Source organism: Saccopteryx leptura, chromosome 7 (assembly GCF_036850995.1).
Source record: "Saccopteryx leptura isolate mSacLep1 chromosome 7, mSacLep1_pri_phased_curated, whole genome shotgun sequence".
Classification (NCBI taxonomy): Eukaryota; Metazoa; Chordata; class Mammalia; order Chiroptera; family Emballonuridae; genus Saccopteryx; species Saccopteryx leptura.
The window spans coordinates 88,383,843-88,408,582 of record NC_089509.1 but is presented as its reverse complement, the minus strand read 5'-3'; the positions used below and the strand labels follow the sequence as shown (position 1 = coordinate 88,408,582).

Genomic DNA, 24,740 nt, shown 5'->3' with positions numbered 1-24,740 from the left:
CTACGTCTGTCGGACCCCAGCAATGCCGGGCGTGGACGTCAGCACGTTGCCCCCGCCCCATACACGTCCAGGTCTGGGAGAAGACTAACTGGAGCGCCCCGGCTGGCGCCAGCTGCCGGGTTTTTAGAGCCAGAGGGACTGCGACTGCGCAGGCGTGTGGGCGGGGCTATACGAAGTCTCCGCCCCGTCCCAGCATGTGCGACCAATGAACAGCGACTGCCTTGGGGCCGGATAAATTTTCGGAGGCCGGAATGATTAGCAGAGGGGACAGCTGCGCCCCTGGCTCCTCCCGGCCCTCGCGCCCCGCCTCGCACCATTTGCCATTTGCTGCCCCGCCTCCCACTCCCGCCCGCCTCCTAGCTGCGCTGGGACTTGGGGCTTCGGGTTGATTCGGGTTGCTTAGGGGGCGAGGGAAGCAAGTTAGACCTCGGCCTGCGGCGGCGCAACCCTCTAACGTGAGCGCGGTGAGGGGGAGCGGGTTGTAGGCAAGAGGCGTCTGCGTGGCAGAAATGGGAGGCTCCCGGGGCTTGGTGGTCAGCGCGCTGTTGAGTGAGGGGCGGCCGTGAGGGGGCGAGGGTGGCTCGGGCGTGTCCCGGTGCGGTCGGGCGGGCGCGGGGAGCGGGTGGGAGACGGCGAGCTCCCCTTGCCCTATTTCCAAAGCTTTTCTGGGCAGCTTGGCTTACCTTAAGTTTGCCTCTGTTTGGGTTGTCTGGGATGCGAGGAGGAAATGGAAAGATCTCCGAAAACACTGGAGGCTTTCCCAGGGCACTTTCCTTGCCGGTGCGTGCATATTCCTTTCTTCCTGGCTGGGGAGCGGTGGGGAGGCCAGGTAGGCAGGTGGTTTTCGCTCTTTGAGGTTTGTGAAAACAAACCAACCAGGAATTCCTCACCCTCCTCTCACGCCCTGCCCTGCGACACAGCGACAAACATTCCCAACAAGTTCAAGAAGCAGACTAGAAAATTCTAAGGGATTCTGTATGTCAGAAGGAAGTGTACTTTTTCCTTTTTTTTTTTCCTATGGAAACTATATGAGTGGGAACGTCATGTTGCTGTTTATTATCATTGGACACATTTTTGGTTATGAGCACGCATCTTTATGAGTCTGCCCTGGAGAATTCTGACTTTATATACATGTGAAATACTATTAGCTGTATTGTTTTCCTGAAATGTAAGTTTCTGGGAAATCTTATCTAACAATGTAAATAAAAGCTTAGCCTGTTGTTTGTGGGAAGTGAAGTAAATAAACCTCTAGTTCTGATAAATCTAAAAATTGTAGTATAACTTCTTTTTCCAGCAGATACTTGCATACTTTTCTCTTTCACAGGTTAATTGCCCAACTACCACTGATGGAGATAAGTTGGAGTAACTGCTGAAACTGAATTTTGTTGACCAGAAGACAATCTGTGTTTCACTTCTTTTTGTTTTCCCTACTGCTTTGAGCTTTACTGTAACAACCGAAAAACTTGGAAAATAAAATGAACATGCTTTGGTCTTGAACATAATTTTTTTTTTTGAGGAAAAGTTAAATTGCCAGAGTGAAAGCCAGCATGGCATCCAGAGAGAGGCTCTTTGAACTTTGGATGCTTTATTGTACAAAGGTAACTGCTTTCTTTTTTTTTTTTTCTAAGTTTTAAAATACTTTGGTGTAAAATTTTGTGACTGACCTTATTATCACTATTTAGAATGGATAGTAGTTAGTGTATTTATTGATAGAAAAGACTCGAAATTTAAAAACATGGGATTTGCTGGTTTCCACGTCTTCAGGTTTAAATACATGCACACTATTAGCATGCTATTAAAAATTGTAGTAGTGTGTGGCTATTATTGATATTTGTCTTCAGTAATCCCACAATTATATAAAATTAATAAGAAAAATAAAATTTTAATTTTTGTTTGTGCTTTTCTTTTTCTCCCACAAGTAGGAGGATAGATATTTTCACGAGAAGGGCATTAAGCATTTTTGTCATGGTTAATCATTTAAATTGTATAAAAATGGTTACTGATTATATTAAATGGTTATTGATTTGAGGTGGTTACTATAGCTTGCCACCCTATGGGTGTTATTGATTTGAGATGGTTACTATAGCTTGCACCTTACGAGTATTTTCTCATTTGATCCTCACAACAATCCTGTGAGATGGGTATTGTAATTATCCCCTTTTGTGGATGAGAAAACTGATCCAGAGGTTAAAGAGGCTAGTGAGTAGCAGAACTGAGCCAGAAACTCAGTACTGCCTAATTCAAGTCCATTGTCTTATCCATTATGACTCTTAATATTTTTTTATTTTATCCTTGAAAAATAATTTTCTTTTCTCTCTTTGTCTTTATGTGAATTTTTACATGTTAGCTTTGATTCTGGGTAATTGGAGGAGAAAGGTATTACTTAAAAACATCTTTTTCAAGTGAAGAGGTACATTACTACTTTGAAGTTATTGGCAAGGGTCAGAGAAACATCTTTAATCTACGAAAGTTACTTTAGGTCTGTGTGGTGAAGTTTTCAAGTCTCAGCTTCCATGTGTGCATTATCCCTTCTGGCTTCTTTTTTATACTTTCTGCTCTTTATTTCTTTAACAAATAATCTCATATTAAATTTATCTGTTATATTAAATTTTAGAGATTATACTGGAAATTTTTTTTTTTACTTCTCTGGCTTGGTATTTCTTATAATTATGGAAGAATGTATACTTTGAAATGTTTAATATGAATTTTTAAAATAGCTTCTAGTCTTGTGTAATTAAATGCCAGAAATGTCTATTTAAAAATAGACTACGCTTATAATAAAAAAAGAATCTAATTCACCAGACACTTTTGAAGATAGTTACTAACACATGTTAGGCAAAATTTAAAAATGCATTTTAGTATGAATGCCTAGTAGATTGAAAATGATTTATTTAAAAATACATCAAACTTACTAGGTTTTACTATTTTCTGAATGGCAAAAGGTAAATGGGGTTACATTGTCTTATTAATTAGTTATGTTGTTTCTAGGTTGAGTTCATGTTTTATGTAAGTGACACTGCTAATTGAAAAGATAGTATAACAGAATTTTATTCTTAATGATATTTAATGTAAGTGTGAATCTTTCTGTTCATTAAAATTTAAGTAAATAGGGAAGGCCCTTTATAGTCAGATTTTGAAGCCTAATTCTTCGACAGGAACAAAAGTCCTATTTTCATATTTAAGATTTAAATCACTTGTGCACTTAATAAGATTTTTTTTTCAAAAAATTGTTATTTAATATAATGGTTTTATGTTTCACCAGTTCAAGAGTAAGTTACTTGGACTCTAGCCAATAACTTTCTTTCCCACAAACACCTTGAATTCAAGTAGCTTTCAAATATGCTTGATGGATTTAACATTTCTGCTTCCTTGTGAGGATGATTACCAAATACCCAGTTCTCTATACTTTCTCTTTAGCTTTACTGTTCTCACTCTAGTGGATAGCCCTTCAAGCCACCTAACTTTTAAGACTGTTTTTAAACTTTTGATTGGCTTTCAGATATTTTAGGCTGCTTAGATCTTCTTTTAACTTCGCTCTAACTTGGAGCTAACTGTATTTCAAGGCTTGCAATTGTGGAGTCTAGTTTTGGCTCTGCTGATGTTTTGTGACCTTGAGCAAGACTTATCTTTTTAGGTCTCAGTTTTCTCATTTGTCAAGTAGTAGTAATAGTGTGTGTGTGTGTGTGTGTGTGTGTGTGTGTCCGTGTGTGTGTGTGTGTGTGTGTGTGTGTGTGTGTGTGTGTGTCCAGGGAGAATGTTTATCTAACACACCATTGAGATTTTAGTTCGTTTGTTTTGACCTCTGAGGGACACGAGTTCTGTCCTTTTTCTATGGCATGTTGTATAGAACCTTTTCATCATCTTCCTTTTTAAAACTTGCACAAATAGAGAAGATGCTGTAGTGAACTCTTTTGTATCTGCCTCAATAATTATCAAATTATTTTCAATTATGTTTCATGTATAACCCTACTCTATACCATCTCTACCTCTGAATTAATTTGAAGCAAATTCTAGACAATGTATGATTTTATCCATAAATATTTAAAAATATACTATATCTATAAAATAACTTAAAAACATAATCATAATGTGATAATTCTTTAAATCATCAAATATCTGGTTGGTGTTCAAACTTTCCTGGTTGTATTATAAATGTTTTATTTTCCTGCTGTTTGACTCGATATTTAAACAAAGTATACATGTATTATCTATTGTTAAGTGATAGGTTGTCCCTCACCACACTTTTTATTCCTTCTATATGTTGGAGAAACCAAATTTTAACATCAGAGTTTTTATCAGTCTGGGTTTTGCTGGCTGAATTCCCTTGATTTAAATTATTTGTTCTTCTCTACTGGTATCTGCACACTGAAATATAGGGGCTTGAGTCACGTTCTATTTGGGTGGGGGGAAGGCTAAGATAATTTATGAGTGTCTCAGCTATCAGTGAGTTTTGTCTATATGCATTATTTTGTTAGGCGTTTGCAAAACTGATATCCATTTCTATCACTTTTTTTTAAAATTCATTTTAGAGAGGAGAGAGAGAAAGGGGGGAGGAGCAGGAAGCACCAACTCCCATATATGCCTTGACCAGACAAGTGCAGGGTTTTGAACCGACGACCTCAGTGTTCCCAGGTCGATGCTTTATCCACGGCGCCACCAGAGATCAGGCTCTATCACTTTTTATCAGTAGAGCATATATTGAGAAATGCCCTCTCATTAATTATTTGATGACAATTCCTTAACAGGAAGGCAGGCAGAATAAGTGTTTGCTTTTTCTCTTTGTTTTGGAATGACTTGATCTGCTAGCATTCTTCCTAGGTGACCAATTGTTTTTCTTGAGTATCAAGTTAATCTTTAATGAGTAAAATGTAAACATTGTCTACTATATTGCTGCCCTAGTTGGTATGCTATCCATACCAAACAAATTATACACAACTGATTAAGGTAGACGACTTTGAAGATTTTTGAAGGTCTGCTTCAGGTTAAGACATCCTCCTTATTTGCTACAGTGCTAACCTTAGCACAGGTATTCTGCAATGTATTAACAATAGATTGATATTAAGGTACCATCAATGTTTGTATGTAATGTGATGTTTTAAAAATTGCCATTGAACATTATAAAAGTTTAGTAGATGTTTAAATAGGACTATATTAAAAATAACCTTTGGTTGATACAGTTTAGTCAAAGGAAAACTAATAGAATATATAAATATGTCTTTTATCTATTAGTCTTGTTTCATTTGCAAGCCTAAATAGTATAATTCAAGTCCTTTAAATAGAACTAAAATTACTGGTTTTAGTTTTTAGCAGATGGGTGCTCACATATTAAACTTAATATTTGAAAAGAATTTGAGTAAAAATACTTGGCAATTTTTTTTTGTTTTTTTTTAACCAAACTATTTAGGTCTAACTTTTCACTTTCTCCTGCTAGGTATTGTCAGAAACATTCATCTTCTAGGTTACTTGTTAACCGCATGTAATTATTATTACATAATCATGGCAGAATAATTTCTGATCAGCCTACGTTTCTGCCCTCTACAGATTCTTTCACCAGTGTATGAGACTAATTCAAATTATGTAGTCTGAACTTTTCTTGCCTCTAATGGTCATCCCCACCCAGGGTCAAGGATTTCATTAACACTGCATTTCATATAGCTCTTATAAGTTAAACATTAATTTGAACAGGTTTAATGTTGTATCTGGATTTTCGTTCAGTAGTTTACTACTTCTTGTCTGGGCATAGTTTTCCTAAGTGTAGAAGGCAAATTTACTTTTTAAAAATATTTTTTAAATGTATTGATTTGTGTGTGTGTGTAGGGGGGGGGAGAAAGAAACATCTGTTTGTTTTTTACTTATTTATGCATACATTAGTTGATTCTTTTATGTGCCCCGACCAGGATTGAACCCATATCCTGGGTGTATCAGGACGATGCTCTAACCATCTGAGCTTCCCAGCCACTGCCCAAATTGATTTACTTTTGTTTCTTTTTTTTTTTTTTGTATTTTTCTGAAGCTGGAAATGGGGAGAGACAGTCAGACAGACTCCCGCATGTGCCCGACCGGGATCCACCCGGCACGCCCACCAGGGCTGAAGCTCTGCCCACCAGGGGGCGATGCTCTGCCCCTCCGGGGCGTCGCTCTGCCGCAACCAGAGCCACTCTAGCACCTGGGGCAGAGGCCAAGGAGCCATCCCCAGCGCCCGGGCCATCTTTGCTCCAATGGAGCCTTGGCTGCGGGAGGGGAAGAGAGAGACAGAGAGGAACAGAGAGGAAGGGGGGGGGGGTGGAGAAGCAAATGGACGCTTCTTCTATGTGCCCTGGCCGGGAATCGAACCTGGGTCCCCCACACGCCAGGCCGACGCTCTACCGCTGAGCCAACCGGCCAGGGCCTTGATTTACTTTTGAAGATCTAAAGATTTTAGTTTATATTATGTGTATTAGGCACCTTATTCCTTGTATCTTTTGACATTGCTTCATTTAATGTGCTTGTGGTAAGAGAAACAGTGCTGAGTACAGTTTTGGGCTCTACATTATCATACAACTTTTTGGAATTTATGTATTGCATAGTACAACACATATATGTATCATGAAGTCCCTATCTCAACTCCTGTCCTTGGATAGGAATAAGGGTACATTTCCGTTTGACATTTAGCCTTTTGGGAGTGCCGCACTTGGTCACCATAACGTGCAGAAGAGAAACTGAGCCTTGAGAGACTTATCAAATTCTTGATAAGAGTAAGTTATTTTTATTTTGTCTAGTGGAAAGTATCAAATGCATTGGTTCAGTAAAAAGATACGAAGTGGCTCAAAAGCATGATATTTTGAAATGTAGTGATGTGGGTTGAAATTCATAATTCATTTTTGTCACTAGCTGGTTTATTTTTTGGCATTTCTGTTTACACAGAAAAATTTGTGAAGCTACAGAATTAGAGCCACATCTGCTTCTGGTCTTAATGACCTAAAAACAAGTTACCTAATTTATATTTTCAGTTTTCTCATCTGTCAAATGGAAAAAAACTATTTTGCATATTTCTCATAGTTGTTGAGAAAAAAATGAATTCACTGTATATAAATGCACCAGAACAGGAAGAATTATAAAATGTAATATTTTTAAATGTAATCTTTAATAGTATTTTAATTATATGTATTTTTATATATGATATATATGAGTATATCAAAATTACTTTCATTTTGCCTTTATGTTGTATAATAATAAGTCATATTTTATAGTGTTTTTATCAGTAGTGATAAAGCTGTGCTTAAGAAGGTCTTGATTTCTAATCTGTATTTTTGCTTTCAAGCATAGTGCTTAATTATCCTAATGATTTGAGGTTTTTCTTTTTTCTCTAAACTAAGTTTGTTTTGGACTTTGATGATGCTCCATTTCCTGCTGTTGCCCTTTGTCCTGCTAAATCTGGAATATGACTGAAATAGATAGTTTTGCAATGAGCTCAGAGTGAATTTCCTTTTCAGAATAAAAGTTTTGTTTCATAAAAAAATAGATTATAGAGGTGTTTCATTCAAATAAGAAGTCAAGTACGTCTTTATATACATAGATTTGGGAAAAAAGGAATGAACAGTACTCTTCAGAGAAAATGATAATTTGTTCAATTTTGGTTATAATCCTAAAGCTTTTCATAAGATACACCAATATACACCAATCCTTATAATTTTTTTTTTTTTTTAATTTTTCTGAAGCTGGAAACGGGGAGGCAGTAAGACAGACTCCCGCATGCGCCCAACCGGGATCCACCTGGCATGCCCACCAGGGGGCGATGCTCTGCCCCTCTGGGGTGAATTTTTTTTTTTTTTTTTTTTTTTACAGGGACAGAGAGAGAGAGAGAGTCAGAGAGAGGGACAGATAGGGACAGACAGACAGGAACAGAGAGATGAGAAGTATCAATCATTAGTTTTTCCTTGCGACATAGTTGTTCATTGATTGCTTTCTCATATGTGCCTTGACCACCGGCCTTCAGCAGACTGAGTAACCCCTTGCTCAAGCCAGCGACCTTGGGTCCACGCTGGTGAGCTTTTTGCTCAATCCAGATGAGCCCGCGCTCAAGCTGGTGACCTCGGGGTCTCGAACCTGGGCCCTTCCGCATCCCAGTCCGACGCTCTATCCACTGCGTCACCGCCTGGTCAGGCCCAATCCTTATAATTTAACCCACATTTTGTAAGTCTTGTTATGTGCAGAGTGATGAAATGGCTCTTAATTTTCTGTGGCTCAATCATTATTTGTATGTAAGGAAAGTAATGTTAGACTCTAAGCAAAACAAAACAAAATCATTAGTTCAATAGTAGTGGTTACCAATTAAGAATAGTTTTGTGTGTCTGTGTATAATTAAACTTTCTAAGTTTCAGAAAAGTATTAAGACAGCAAAGAATTATTGCTGTTTAATAATAATATTTATTGCTATTTAGTAGTTGCCATTTTAAATCTCCTTTCTTAGAATCATCATTATGGATTGTAAGCAGGTACATTTGGAAATCAGGTGCTGCATTTACTCCTCAATAGTCCTTCATTTTTAAAAATGTGAAATAAAATGCTTAATAGTTTAGTGTTCTTTTTAGTATCTGAATATAAGTGTTTGGGTTGCCTAACTTGCTTTTTCTCTTTATATACTCAGAAGCTTTGACAAAAATATTTACTTTGTGCAACAATTCATTTTTTGTGACAGTTTCATTCTGGTCATTCAAAATCTATTCAGATGTGGGGAACTATGTGAAATGACTAAAATATGCCATAACTATGTATGAACTCCTTCAAAGGTGTCAGAATTCAGGCAAGACTTAGTAGCATTGGTTTCTTCATCTTCCCCCTCAGCTTTTTTTTTTAAAATCCACTTAGTTTATTGAGTCTTGGACTTTACAGAAATTGTGTGTGTGTGTGTGTATGTGTGTGTGAGAGAGGGACAGAGACAGAGAGAAGGACAGATAGGGATAGACAGGAAGGGAAAGATTTGAGAAGCATCAATGCTTCGTTGCGGCACCTTAGTTGTTCATTGATTGCTGTCTCATATGTGCCTTGATGGGGGGGTTAGGGGGGTTGGCCACAGCAGATTGAGTGACCCCTTGCTGAAGCCAGCAACCTTAGGCTCAAGCTGGTTAAGCCTTGCTCAAACCAGATGAGCCCGTGCTCAAGCTGGCGACCTCGGGGTTTCAAACATGGGTCCTCCATGTTCCAGTTCAATGCTCTATCCACTGCACCACTGCCTGGTCAGGCTCCCCCTCAGCTTTTATTAAGACAAGTGGAGTTTATTTTACAATATTTCATTAAGGGAAGTAGGGAGCTCTGTTCTTTTTTTTTTTTTTTTAATTCATTGATTTTGAGAGAAAGAGCGAGAAGCATCAGCTCATCATTGCTTCACTTTAGTTGTTCATTGATTGCTTTTTGTATGTGTTTTAACTGGGCAAGCCCAGAGTTTCAAACCACTGACCTCAGCATTCCAGGTTGACACTTTTATCTACTGCGCCACGACAGATCAGGTGGAGCTCTGTTCTTAAATGTATTTTGTATAGACCAGTGTTATATATATATTTTTAATTTTATTTATTTATTCATTTTAGAGAGGAGAGAGAGAAACAGACAGAGAGAGAGGGGTGGGGAGGAGCTGGAAGCATCAACTCCCATATGAGCCTTGACCAGGCAAGCCCAGGGTTTCGAACCAGCGACCTCAGCATTTCCAGGTCGATGCTTTATCCACTGCGCCACCACAGGTCAGGCCCAGTGTTATCTTTTAAAATACTGAAAATAACTTATTCTTACCTATATCTGAGGAATATCATATTTTAATTTTTGTCTGTGACTTAGGTGTAGAATGGTAGAGTTATCTACTCTCAGGTGGAATCACAGCAGTAACAGATCCATTCATCACACAAAAAAGTCATTTAAGCATTTCAAAACACTTCTGTAAGAAAATGTAGTTTTGTTTGATGCATTTAATCTACTATATAGTCTTTCTTCACATTAGACATTTCAGTAGTAAAGATATATATACTATTTTATGATGTCATTGTTAGATGAATTTATATTTCCATAATTGAATAATTTTGATTTAGAATTTTTGTCAAAATTGTAAATTTAAATAAGTTTGAAATGTAGAATTTTAATTTTCTAGTGAATGAATTTCATTTTAGGTATAAACATATATAAGATTTGTAATTTAGATTTATGTTCTAAGAAAAAGTAGTAACAATTTACTTTTATGTTGAGCTTTAAAAATTTTTAAATTTAAGATACACAAGTTAATTGTAGGAAATTTAGAAAATGCAGATATGTAGAAAGTCAAAGTTTAATTTCAGAATTTTTTTTTCTTTTTTTCTATTTTTTAAGTGAGGAGGGGAGATAATGAAACAGACTCCCAGGCGTGCCCCCCCAACCAGGATCCAGCTGGCAACTTCTGTCTGGGGCTGATGCTCGAATGAACCAAGCTATATTTAGCACCTGAGGCTGACATGCTTGGACCAGCTGAGCTATCCTCAGTTCTTGGGGCCAATGCTGGAACCAATCCAGCCACTGACTATGGGAGGGGAAGAGAGAAGGGGGAAAGGGCAGGGAAGAGAAGCAGATAATTGCTTCTCTTGTGTGCCCTGAGCAGGAATCAAACCTGGGATGTCCATATGCTGGGCCAGCGCTCTAACCACTGAGAAAACTAGCCAGGTCCATTTCGGAAAATTTTAAAGTACTTTATGGATATGATTGAAAAGTTCGTGTAAATTAATTGCACTTACTACTGTAAATCATTAAGATACTAAATTTGATAAGCTTCAACCTGACATGAAGCTTGAACATTATTTTAAACTCTTAAGCTTTATTTAGAAAGTGCCAATGTTATATGTAACTAATTCAATCATAGTGCTATGCTTTTCTCTGCTAAGGAATTCGCTTTAGTCCAATTCACTAAATTACCTTACCACAAGTTGATCCTTATATGGATTTGCAAATCAAATTCACCTTTTGTTCTAGGAAAGATCCAAAAAGCCCCACTCATGCAGACTAGACTGGTAGTTGGTACAAGCAAATACAGATCCCTCTGTGGAAGAGGAAACCTTAAGTATAGATATCAAGTATTTTTTCAAATTGCAGCTTAATACCTTAATTCGTGATGTTTGAGTTGATCATACAACACTTTTATTGCTTTGAAATTTTATCTTTTCCGAGGGATTTGGCAGATTTTCTTATCTTCATTTACACTGATTGGCTTATGATCATTCTTTTTGCATGTATATGAGTCACCTATTTTAGGGTATTTTTCAAATTTGTAAAGTGCTTACCTGTTGCTTTGGAAATTGTGATCAGTTTTAGAATAATAACTATTTGCATTATTAATGTCAAATTATACCCTGCTGCTTTTATGCCTTTCTCTATATACAATAATTTCATTTTATTGCCTAATCATATATATTTTTTTAATTTTATTTATTTATTTATTTATTTATTTATTTATTTATTTATTTATTTATTTATTTATTACAGAGAGAGAGTCAGAGAGAGGGATAGACAGGGACAGACAGACAGGAACGGAGAGAGATGAGAAGCATCAATCATTCGTTTTTCATTGCGCATTGCAACACCTTAGTTGTTCATTGATTGCTTTCTCACATGTGCCTTGACCACAGGTCTTCAGCAGACTGAGTAACCCCTTGCTGGAGCCAGCGACCTTGGGTTCAAGCTGGTGGGCTTTTTGCTCAAACCAGATGAGCCCGCGCTCAAGCTGGCGACCTTGGGGTCTCGAACCTGGGTATTCTGCATCCCAATCCGACGCTCTATCCACTGCACCACTGCCTGGTCAGGCGCCTAATCATATTTTTTGAAGACATTTTGAACAGCAGTAAAATTCAACATGTAATACCAATTCTACATGTAAATTTAGTAAAAGAATATCAATAACGGCTATTACCAAGTTGCACAGGTAGCGATAAGTTTGTCCTAACAACAGCTTTTCTGAAATTGTAAGCTGCATTTTGATTTCTAAGATGCCAAAATAAATATGATATAAAGGTGACCTATTAGTTTTTGTCAGTTTTTAAAAAAATATAAAATGTCTAAATAAATCCAATAATAATTGAATTTTTATTTATTTATTTTTATTTTTTTATTTTATTCATTTTTAGAGAGGACAGAGAGAGGGAGAGAGAGGAGAGACAGAGAAAGAGAAGGGGGGAGGAGCTGGAAGCATCAACTCCCATATGTGCGTTGACCAGGCAAGCCCAGGGTTTTGAACCGGCGACCTCAGCATTTCCAGGTCGACGCTTTATCCACTGTGCCACCCCAGGTCAGGCCCAATAATAACAATTGAAAATCAATAAATAGGGTTAATACGAATTTAGACAGTTGAAGAGAATGAGAATTGGAAGGAGGAGTACAAGAATTCTTAGAATATATCCCAGGAAGTCAAAGAGATGAAAAATTTGGAAGGAAGGTTAAGGGATACGGAAGATAGTGTGAAAAGGTTTGACACAAGTTTAATTAGATGTAAGGGGAGGAAGAAATGAAGCAAATGCAGTATTTGAATAGAGTGTAGGTGAGAGCTTTTCAGGATGATGAAAGTCCAGAGAATCTCAAGAACAGTAAATAAAATTCTGTACCAAGACACATAGCAAAAACAATAGTGTTTTTTCAGAAAACCAGAGAAAAATCTTAAAAGCTGCCAGAAGGAAAAAAAATTTTTAGAAGGATGACAGATTAATAGGTATTTTTTCAGTGATAATAATGAAAGGGAAAAGGTAATGGATTGTTTCAGCAAAATAAAAATAGTTTATTTCACTAGGAAAATATAACAATTTTTGGGGAGGTGACAGAGAGAAGGACATACAGGGACAGACAGACAGGAAGGAGAGATGAGAAGCATGAATTCTTCATTGAGGCTGCTTAGTTTCCTTGCTTTCTCACATGTGCCTTCACTGGGAGTCTACAGCAGAGCAAGTGACCCTTTGCTCAAGCCAACAACCTTGGGCCCAAGCCAGTGACCAAGGGGTCATGTCTATGATCCCATTCTCAATCCAGCAACCCTGTGCTCAAACTAGTGAGCCCTCGCTCGAGTCAGATGAGCTCAAGCCAGATGAGCCTGCGCTCAAGCTGACGACCTTAGGGTTTTGAACCTGGGTTCTCCATGTCTCAGTTCAAGGCTCTATCCACTGCGCCACTGCCTGGTCAGGCATAAACATAATTTTAATTTTCTGTGTACCTCATAACAATCTCAAATAAAGCAGGCATTGACAGAACTACAGAGAAATGAGCATAATCATAGTAGATTAATAAATTTAACTTGTTTTAGTAGGTTTTCCTTAAAATGTACTTTTCTCAGGGATTGATAGAATGAACAGACAGAAAAACTCAGGAAAGATACAGAATATTTAAACAACAGAATGGACAAATTTAATATAATGGATTTATGTAGATCGACCAACATACTCAACATGCATTCCTTTCAAGCACACATAAACCACATAAACAGTTACAAAATGATGATGTAACAGACTTTAAAGCAAGTTTTAATAACTTTATTTTTTGTTTTTTAGATTTTTATTTATTTTTATTAGAAAGATAGAGGACAGAGAGATAGAGAGGTAAGAGATAGAACAGGGGGAGTAGCAGGAAGCATCAACTCCCATATGTGCCTTGACCAGGCAAGCCCGGGGTTTCGAACCATCGACCTCAGCATTCCAGGTCGATGCTTTATCCACTGCGCCACCACAGGTCAGACAATAACTTTCAAGTGATTGAAATAATAGAGTATGTTTTCTGATGATAATGTAGTTATGGAAGAAATTGATAGTAAAATATGTTTTTAAATGTTTGAAAGCCATGAAATATACCTTTAAATAAACCCTTGTTTAAAGAACAAGTAATAAAGGAAAATTAGAAATTTTTGGAACCGAATGATAAAGATACTGCGTTTTAGAATGTTGTGGAGGGGGGCAACTGTAGCATTACATATGAAAATGGCTTTAAATGTGTTAGAAAAGAAAAAAAGGCTAAAAATTAATGAACTAGTCAGATCCTCACTTCCTGAGCTATTTTAAATAGCACCTGAGGCAGAGGCCATGGAGCCATCCTCAGTGCCCGAGGCCAAACTATTTGAGCCTTGCTGCAGGGGGGAAGAGAGAGAAAGAGATGGGGGACGGGGGTGGAGAAGCAGGTGGTCGCTTCTGTGTGCCCTGGCCGGGAATTGAAACCGAGACTTCCACACTTTGGGTGGACACTCTACCCCTGAGCCAACAGACCAGGGCCCATGGTTTGTCATTTTGGAAGTAAGAAAAGACACTGTTGTTTTCATATTCGTTAATCCTTTTTTCCCTGGATCATTCACTTTGGAAAAAGCTGGTATGTTGTGAGGAGCTCTGTGGAGCACATGTTGTGAAGAACTGAAACCTTGCCAACTACCAAGTGAGGGAAGTTGAAAGTAGTTTCTCCGGCCCAGGCAGGCTTTGTTATGACTGCAGCCTTAGCTGACATCTTCATTCTAGGCTAATGAGAAACTCTGAGCCAGAACTACCCATCTAAGCTGCTTTTGAATTGCTGACTCTAAAAAATGATAAAATAATTGCAGTTTAAGCTCTTAAACTTAATTGGTTTAATGTGTTATGCAGGAATAATGAATATATCATCCATTTCAAGAAGACAGAAAAAATCCCAAGGAAAATTATGAGGTTCTTTTTAAATTCTAATATGAAAATTCTTGAATTTATTATGTTTATTTTTCAATTGTTGCAGGAAATATATAAGGTTGACACGTATTAAGGAATATGTTGCTTTTTTTTTTTTCATTTTTCTGAAGCTGGAAACAGGGAGAGACAGTCAGACTCCCGCATGCGCCCGACCGGGATCCACCCGGCACACCCACCATGGGCCAATGCTCTGCCCACCAGGGGGCGATGCTCTGCCCATCCTGGGCGTTGCCATGTTACGACCAGAGCCACTCTAGCGCCTGAGGCAGAGGCCACAGAGCCATCCCCAGCGCCCGGGCCATCTTTGCTCCAATGGAGCCTTGGCTGCGGGAGGGGAAGAGAGAGACAGAGAGGAAAGCGAGGCGGAGGGGTGGAGAAGCAAATGGGCGCTTCTCCTGTGTGCCCTGGCCGGAATCGAACCCAGGTCCTCTGCACGCTAGGCCGACGCTCTACCACTGAGCCAACCGGCCAGGGCTTTGATAAGTCATTCATTATATAGTATTTTAGAATGAGTGGCACAAACATGATCTGATTTTTTTAGACGTAATAATGTCATATTTTAAAAAAGATAACTTTAGCCTGACTGGTGGTGGTGCAGTGGAGAGTCGACCTGGGATGCTGAGGTTTCATGTTCAAAACCCTGAGGTTGCTGGCTTGAGCGCAGGGCCACTGCATCAGCTGGAACCCCCTGGTCAAGGCACGTATGATCAATCAATGAACAACTAAAGTGCCCCAACTACAAATTGATGCTTCTCATCTCTCCCAGTCTCTCTGTTTCTCTCTAAAAAAAAAAAAAGAAAAGAAAAAAGAAAAATAATCTTTTAGGGATATATATTGAAATATTTGTAGATGAAATGGCGTGATACTTGGATTTGCTTCAAAAAATGCAGGTAAGGATGGGAATATATGTGAAAGAGGATTATTCATTATGCATAATTTGATCGTTGTTGGAGCTGAATCATACTGTACTCTACTTTTATGTATGTTTGAAGTTTCATTTACTGCCTTAGAAAGAGTAGAAATCAATAAAAGGATGAACACATACAAAGGATCAACCAAATAAAAAGTTGATTCTTTGGTAAAACTACTGAAATTGAATCACAAAGATAAGATTTATGGTTATAATTGTTTTGGAAAGATCATATATATCCAGTGCCATTCACAAGGCATATTTTATCTCAAAGATATTATTAAAAGTTTTATTTAACTTTGCTTAATTAGTGCATCTCAAACTTGATTAAGCACAGCCATCTTTTTCTTTTTAAAAACTTTTTTTCATATATATATATATTTTTTTTCTTTCTTTCTTTTTTTTTTTTTTTTTTTTTGTATTTTTCTGAAGCTAGAAACAGGGAGAGACAGACAGACTCCTGCATGCACCCGACTGGGATCCACCCGGCACGCCCACCAGGGGCGAGGCTCTGCCCACCAGGGGGCGATGCTCTGCCCCTCTGGGGCGTCGCTCTGTGGCGACCAGAGCCACTCTAGCGCCTGGGGCAGAGGCCAAGGAGCCATCCCCAGCGCCCGGGCCATCTTTGCTCCAATGGAGCCTTGGCTGCGGGAGGGGAAGAGAGAGACAGAGAGGAAGGAGGGGGTGGGGGTGGAGAAGCAAATGGGCGCTTCTCCTATGTGCCCTGGCCGGGAATCGAACCCGGGTCCCCCGCACGCCAGGCCGACGCTCTACCGCTGAGCCAACCGGCCAGGGCCTTTAAAAACTTTTAAAATCATGTATTCTTGTCCAAGTGAACAGTGTTTTAAGTACTTGCTTAGGAACTTCTCCAATCTTATAATTCTATGTACCTCTCCCATTGCTTCCTGTCCTTTCAACAGTGGAGCAATATAAATTATTGTACATCTTTAAATGTATTGTGCTGTTGTCTGTCTGGAATTTCCTTCTCTCCTTATGATCTATTAAAACTTTTGAGTGCTGCTACTCACCTCCAACCTTTACAGAGTCAATACATCTCATCTCTGTATTATTTCCAAACTTGTCAACCTGTTTTACTTCTCATGCTGTTTTGCATTTATTTGTTTATGCAACTTTTTTAAAAATTGATTTTTAGAGAGAGGAAGAGAGAGAGAGAGAAACATTGACTTGTTGTTCCACTTACTCACGCTGTCATTGGTTGATTCTTCTAAGTGCCCTGACTGGAGATCAAACCTGTGACCTCTGCATGTTGGGATGGTACTCGAACCAACTGAGCTAGCTGGCCAGAGCTTTTTTATGTCTTATTTAAAAAAATATATTGTTTAATTACAGTTGACATATAATATATTAGTTTCAGGTGTACAACTTAGGGATTAGATTTTTATATACCTTAGGAAATGCTCACCCTGATAAGTCTCGCACCCATTTGACACCATAAGTAGGAATCACAGTGTTATTGACTATTCCCTATGTTGTAGTTTGTATCCCTGTGATGATATTAATAAGTGGAAATTGAAACTCCTTAATCTCTTTTCACCCCCCCCCACAACCATGAGTTCTCTGTATCTATGAGTTTGTTACTTTATTTTGCTTTTTAGATTCCACATATAAATGAAATCATGTGGAATTTGTCTTTTTTTCTGACTTATTTCAGTTAACAATATTGTCTAAGTCCTCCTATGTTGTCACAAATGGGAAGATTTCATTTTTTTTTTTTTTCATTTTTTTTTTTTTTTTTTTGGTATTTTTCTGAAGCTGGAAACGGGGAGAGACAGTCAGACAGACTCCCGCATGCGCCGACCGGGATCCACCCGGCACGCCCACCAGGGGCGATGTTCTGCCCCTCCCTGGCGTTGCTCTGCCACGACCAGAGCCACTCTAGCGCCTGGGGCAGAGGCCAAGGAGCCATCCCCAGCACCCGGGCCATCTTTGCTCCAATGGAGCCTTGGCTGCGGGAGGGGAAGAAAGAGACAGAGAGGAAGGAGGGCGTGGGGGTGGGGGTGGAGAAGCAAATGGGCGCTTCTCCTATGTGCCCTGGCCGGGAATCGAACCCGGGTCCCCCGCACGCCAGGCCGACGCTCTACCGCTGAGCCAACCGGCCAGGGCCTTCATTCTTTTTTATGACTGAATAATATTCCATTGAGTATATGTGCCACATTTTCTTTATCTTTTCATTTATTGATGGGTACTAGGTTGTTTCTATATCTTGGCTCTTGTAAGTAATGCTAAAGTGAATATAAGGGTGCATATATCTTTTTGAGTTAGTGTTTTGGTTTTTTTTATAATTGCTGAGAAGTGGAATTGTTCAGTCATATGATAGTTCTATTTTTAAATTTTGAGGAACCTCCACATTGTTTTTCATAGTGACTACACGACTTTACAATGTTATGCCTCTCTTTTCTATAGAAAGAAAGAGTACTTTGAGGACAAGATGATGCTTGTTTTATTTTATTTTATTTTTTTATTAAATTAGGGTATTGACATAAGGTTATTTCATTTGTCTTCATATTCATAAAGTCTAGCACTGTCCTTGGTTGATACGTGGTTGGCATGTACTTATTAAATGTTGTTTGAAGTAGCTAGGTCTGTCAGAAAAAACTTTAAGGCTGACCTTAAAGACTAATCACCATCAATAATTGTTTTTATGGTGGGAATTTATCTTCTTTTGGTAGGATGCTGGAAAATATATTATGAATACAGGGTGGAGCAAAAAAATAGTTTTATAGTTGTGAGTATGCACAACAGTTTATTCTTATATTATTATTTATTATAGTATTTTCCATATGAACAACTATAAACTACTTTTGTCTCCTCCATATAACTGACTTAAGTAACTTTTAAAATCTAATTCATATGTAAGTTGGGAGCTGCCCAACATATAGTTGAGATATATCTATCCAAAAGTTTATAGTTCTAAAACTTGAAAGACTACTACAACCCAAATATTAATGCGAAGAGGAAGTAAGATGTTTCCTCTGTTTTTACCTGTAACTCTACTATATGAAATTGTATGGATTCTTTAATTCCATTACCTGTGCTAAGGCCTCCCTACAGGGTAATGGATGTTATGAGAAGATAAAAGCCTCCTGTGCCTTAATGTAATTTAAATAATCACATTTGACTAATGACCACTGTATTGGACAGCACATCTCTAAGTGTTGAGATTTTATTTTATGGCAATGGGGAACCATTGGAGGTATTTGAACTGGAGAGAGATGATTAGATTTTAATATAACAAGTTCCATAGGCAGCTCTGTATTGGTAGGGAAAACTGAAGATACAGAGACCATTATGAAGTTACATTGCAGTCCAAATGAGAGTGTATTTATCTTAAACAATGGCACATGACTGGATGAATATTTGAGTACGAAATTAATAAAGTTGATTTTGTAATTATTTTACAATTACTAATTTAATTATACTGGACTAGGACCAGTTTGAGTCTATAGCTTAATAATGGTAGCCAACATACTCTGAGCATTTGCTAAATGTCAGGTCTTACATTTATTATTTCATTAGTGCTCTCAGCAACTGTATGAGGTAGGAAATATTATCTTCATTTTACAGAGGGAAAATGTATCAGAGTGACATAGATACCGTGTTTCCCCGAAAATAAGACAGTGTCTTATATTAATTTTTGCTCCTAAAGACGCAGTAGGTCTTATTTTCAGGGGATGTCTTATTTTTCCATGAACAAGAATTCACATTTATTGTTGAACAAAAAAATCAACATTTATTAATACACTGTAGTCATATTATCATAGACATCAGCAAACCACCAAACTCTGAATTCCATCAAGAATTTCTTTTGACTCTATTTCCATATACAACAATCTACCCTGGCTCCCCGAAAATAAGAGTGTCTTATATTAAGTTTTGCTCCTGTAGACACGCTAGGTCTTTTTTTTCTAAGCTTGAAAAAAATTGCACTAGGTCTTATTTTTGGGGAAACGGTAGTAAATGCAAAAAGATTTGAGAGAAATGAATACAATTAAAGTCATGTGGCAAGCGGGATCATGAAATATTAAAATATGTATAGGATGGGACATTTCTATTTTGTGGGAGCTTCCTAAATTTGGTACACAGTAGGTTATAAAAGTAATATTAATTAATATTTATTGTGTATAAACTATGTGTTAGGCATTGTTTTCTAAGCCTTTGGCAATATTAGGTTACTTAATTTTCACACTAGCCCTGTAAAGAAAGGTACTATCATTATCATCATTCTTTAGAGGAAGAAACTGATGTACAAAATAACTTATTCAAGTAAGTGACAGAGCAGGGATTAGGGTCTACATCAGGGGTCTCAAACTCAACTCAGCATGTGGGCCGCAGAGCAAAATTACAGCCGTTCAGGGGGCCGCACTAGGTCTACAAAAGGCAACTGTTACGCAACACTTTTCAGTGTCACAAAAGGACCAGAAACTGTAGTTCGTGGATTAGTCTGCGGGCCGCGAGTTTGAGACCCCTGGTCTACATAGTTTGGCCCCAGTGTCCGTGCAGTACTTCATACATTTGTGTGCTGTGTTAATAAATACTGTACAAATGTGGAGATAGATCATCCTGTGGCGTTTCAATATTCCAAACTCTCTTAACCATAAGAGTAACTAAGCTTGAGATTTAGTGAATGTTTCTGGGTGTGTGGCGATCTTTTTTATATGGCCTTGGGCAGTAAAGTATAGATCCTCAAAGGCTGTATTCAGGCTGAGTGAAATGTGGCTCATTTATGTGTTAAATTGTTTATTGCCTTGAGTTTACTGATTTTGATTAAACTCTTATCCTCTTTTTGCCCTCAAAACTCCATTTTATTCTGGGTCATAGTTCAAAAACAGTGTAGTGTGGTAGGAAGGGCACACTTGGATTCATATATCCTTGCATTTTAAACCCAGCACTATTGATTATCAATTGCGTGACCATGGACAAGTTATATATCCTTAGCACTTCTCTTTTGTGACCTTTAAAACAGGGGAAACGAAACCTTCTCTAGATAGTTGCAAGAAATAAATGGGGTGATATATCTATATCTATATATCTATATCTATATATATATATATACACACATATATATACTGCTCACAAAAATTAAGGGATTTTTTATCAATTCATATTTATTTTGAAATATCCCCTAGTTTTTGTGAGCAGTATATACTTTAATAATGTTTTCTGTAGTACTTAGCACATGGCAGATGCTCAAAAAACTAACCTCTTTACTTTTTACTAAATGAAATATTTACAAATTTAAGTGCCATTTCTTTCCTGATAGTTGCTCAACGTCTAAGAGAACTCTATACTTGCCAAACAGTTGGTAGCTCTGACTTTTAGACTTTGAACCAGATACTGTAGAGTTTCTAAATAAACTATGAGGAGAAATGCATTAATTCTTCATGGCATCACGAAACTGTTTTGTTTCTAACTTTTACAGAAAGAGAATCCTCTGCTTTATTAAAAAGGAACAATGATAAGGAAAACTCCAGCTACTTGTATTTCTGGAGCCGTATCCTACTGGATGGATGGATGGGTGAATAAATGAGTGAATGAATGAATGAATGACATACTAGTTGGAAATGAAAATACCTAGTAATGAAACCCTTGAGAATATTTCTCACGAGATAGTTCTTTTTCTGAACTATTTCCATTTCTTTCTCAGTGATGATGTAGATAGAAGCAATTTACAATCTGATTTTGGAATAGTATATTAATAGAAAGACAAATACACAAAAGGTCAGCAGTCTGCATATTCTGAGAACATTCTTTTAGGAATTTTGATTTGTAGCTTAATGCTTTTATTGTAGGAAAATAATTAATGACTGTAACTAAGACTCCTGAGTGCTATCTATGTTGAAATGACTAAGATGTTAAGGAGGTGAAGGAAACAAATTTGAACATTTTTTAAAAAAAAATTTATTTATTTATTTTTTACAGAGACAGAGTGAGTCAGAGAGAGGGCAGACAGGGACGGACAGACAGACAGGAACAAAGAGAGATGAGAAGCATCAATCATTAGTTTTTCATTGCGCGTTGTAACACCTTAGTTGTTCATTGATTGCTTTCTCATATGTGCCTTTATCGCCGGCCTTCAGCAGACCGAGTAACCCCTTGCTGGAGCCAGCGACCTTGAGTTCAAGCTGGTGGGCTTTTTGCTCAAACCAGATGAGCCCGCACTCAAGCTGGCGACCTCGGAGTTTCGAACCTGGGGCCTCTGCATCCCAGTCCAACGCTCTATCCACTGTGCCACCGCCTGGTCAGGCAAATTTGAACATTTTAATGATGCAGTTTTAAAAAGATATTTGTGATCTATATCTTCTTTTTTTCAAATCAGCTTTGAGATGTAGTTTACAGACCACAAATGCACAGATTATAAGTCTCAAATTTTTTTTTATTATTTATTTTTTACATTTTATTTATTCATTTTTTTAGCGAGAGGAGACACAGAGAGAGAAAGAGACAGAGAGAGGAAAGAGATAGAAAAAACAGAGGGAGGAGCAGGAAGCATCAACTCCCATATGTGCCTTGACCAGGCAAGCCTGGGATTTCGAACCAGCGACCTCAGCGTTCCAGGTCAATGCTTTTACCCACTGTGCCACCACAGGTCAGGCATAAGTCTCAAATTTGATGCATTTTGATACAAGCACATATTAACATAGAGTAACTACTACCCTAATAAAAAAGTAGAAAATATCTATAACCTTGGACAGTTCCCATTGTGTGCCTTTGTAGTCAGTCTTCTGAAAGACAGCCCATGATCTAATACTTGGTATAAATGAAATTACAGTGTATATGCTCTAATGCAGGGGTCCCCAAACTTTTTACACGGGGCCAGTTCACTGTCCCTCAGACCGTTGGAGGGCCAGACTATAAAAAAACTATGAATAAATCCTTATGCACACTGCACATATCTTATTTTAAAGTAAAAAAACAAAACGGGAACAAATACAATATTAAAAATAAAGAACAAGTAAATTTAAATCAACAAACTGACCAGTATTTCAGTGGGAACTATGCTCCTCTCACTGACCACCAATGAAAGAGGTGCCTCTTCTAGAAGTTGCTGTGGGGGCCGGATAAATGGCCTTGGGGCTGCATGCGGCCCACGGGCCCTAGTTTGGAGACCCCTGCTCTAATGCCTGCCTTTGCTGAACATGTTTTTGAAACTTCTATTTGTTGTATCAATAGTTCATTCATTATTAGGGAATAGCATTCCACTATGTGAATATAGCACTGTTGTTTTTTTCTAATCAGTTAACCTGTTGATGGAATTTTAGTTTGTTTACAGCTTTTGGCTATTAAAAATAATTCTATGAATATTTTTGTACAAAGATTTTTGTAGATATATTTTTATTATTTGAGGAGAAATGGATAGGCCATGTGTTAAATGTATGCTTAACTTTAAAAGAATGCCAAACTGTTTACCAAGTGATGATACTATTTTATATTACAGCAGAAATGTGAATTATAGTAACTCTACATCTTTACTTATACTTGGTATGGTTAGTCTCTTTAATTTTGGCCATTCTAGTGGTTGTGTAATAGTGTTTCATTTTATTTTAATTTGCATTTCCCTGAATAACTAATGATGTTGAACTTACTTTTGTGAGCTATTTAGCCATATAAGTACCCCCTTTTGTAAAGAGTTTTAAAACTTTTGCCCATTTTTAAATTGAGGTATTGGTTTGTATATTCTTAGTACAAGTCCTTTGTCAGATTGAGAATATTTTCAGTTGATCTGTGGCCTTTTTCTTTTCTATTTATTTATGTGAGGAGGGGAGATAGTGAGGCAGATTCCCACATGCACCCTGATGGGGATCCACCCGTCAACCCCGACTGGGCCAGATGCTCGAGTACCAGGCTATTTTAAGCTCCTGAGGCTGATGTTCTCCAATGGAGCTATCAGTGCCCAGAACCAATGCTTGAACCAATTAAGCCACTGGCTATGGGGGCCAAAGGGGAAGAGGGCGGGGGAAGGAAAGAAGTAGATGGTTGCTTCTCCTATGTGCCCTGGCTTGGAATCGAACCCAGGACATTCATACACTGGGCCAGTGCTCTATCCACTTAGCCACTGGCTAGGGCCTTTATTTTCTTGATGACATCTTGATAAGTAAAAGTTTTAAAACTTTAAGACTACTTATATAATTTTTTTGTTTGTAATTTTTGTGTCCTAGCTAAAAAATCCTTGTCTACCCTAAGGTTGCAAAGGTATTCTCACATACATTATTTTAGAAGATTTTAGAGTTCATTTTTATGTTTAGGTTAGTGATACAGTTTCAATTTTATTTATACATTTTAAATTTCTCGTTAATTCATTGAACAAACATTTATTGAGCACTTGGTTAGAGCTAGGCACTATTTCTGGAACTTGGTGTTCATCCATTAGTAAACAAAAGGTCACTCATGGTGGGCCCTTAGACCCTGCACTTGTGAGACATATATTTTAGGGGAATGGCATACAAATTAATCAGTAATTATAGAGTGTGTGAAAAGGTGAGAAAGAACCATGAGGTGGGGCAACAGAATAGGGTAAGGTAAAGGTGAGTAAGGTTTTCAGTTTTAAGAGGGTGATAAAAATTAGGCTTCATTGAGAAGATGTCATTTAGAGTGACTTGAAGATCATGAGGGAATTAGCCATTCAGCTGTCTGGGGGAAGAGTGTTCTGGGTAGAGAAAACAGCCATTACAAAGGTCTTAAGGTTGGAGCATGTCTGGCATGTCCCAGAAACAGCCAGCAAGCCAGTGTGTAGTACAGGGTAGTAGTAATGGATAAGTCCATAGTGATGCAGGAGGGAAAATTGTTTAGGAACTTGTAGGATATTATTAAGACTAACTCTGTGAATGACATGGAAAGCTATTTGAGGGTTCACTATACTTAGAACATATGTCTTTGTGAATATCACTTAAGAGATTTCATTTTCATCTTTGGATTTATCAACTTATAACTGCTTAATAGGAATAAAACCTTTTTTTCCTTTCTTTTCTGACAGATATACTTAATACTCTAATGGTTTTCCTATTTCAGAAAGATCCAGATTACCTGAAGTTATGGTTGGACAATTTTGTTTCTAGCTATGAGCAATTCTTAGATGTTGACTTTGAAAAGCTGCCTACCAGGTATGTAGAACCACTTAACTTTCTTACCTTCAGGTTTTGTTA

At 37.9% G+C, this 24,740-nt stretch overlaps 1 protein-coding gene across 9 annotated transcripts in view; it reads left to right on the top strand.

The window, feature by feature from the left end:
- The first annotated feature begins 325 nt into the window (after positions 1 to 325).
- Positions 326 to 24,740, top strand: part of NBEAL1 (neurobeachin like 1) — a 179,772-nt gene continuing 155,357 nt past the window's right edge. For 3 of the 9 annotated variants that reach the window (XM_066344891.1, XM_066344883.1, XM_066344892.1), the window contains exons 1-4: positions 326 to 455; positions 661 to 780; positions 1,325 to 1,598; positions 24,607 to 24,698. In XM_066344891.1, the coding sequence (XP_066200988.1) occupies positions 1,548 to 1,598; positions 24,607 to 24,698 (143 nt within the window). In that variant the 5' untranslated portion in view covers positions 326 to 455; positions 661 to 780; positions 1,325 to 1,547. Of the gene's footprint in view, positions 465 to 660; positions 781 to 1,324; positions 1,599 to 24,606; positions 24,699 to 24,740 lie in introns of all 9 variants that reach the window. The other 6 variants (XM_066344888.1, XM_066344889.1, XM_066344886.1 and 3 more) reach the window with 6 other exon arrangements.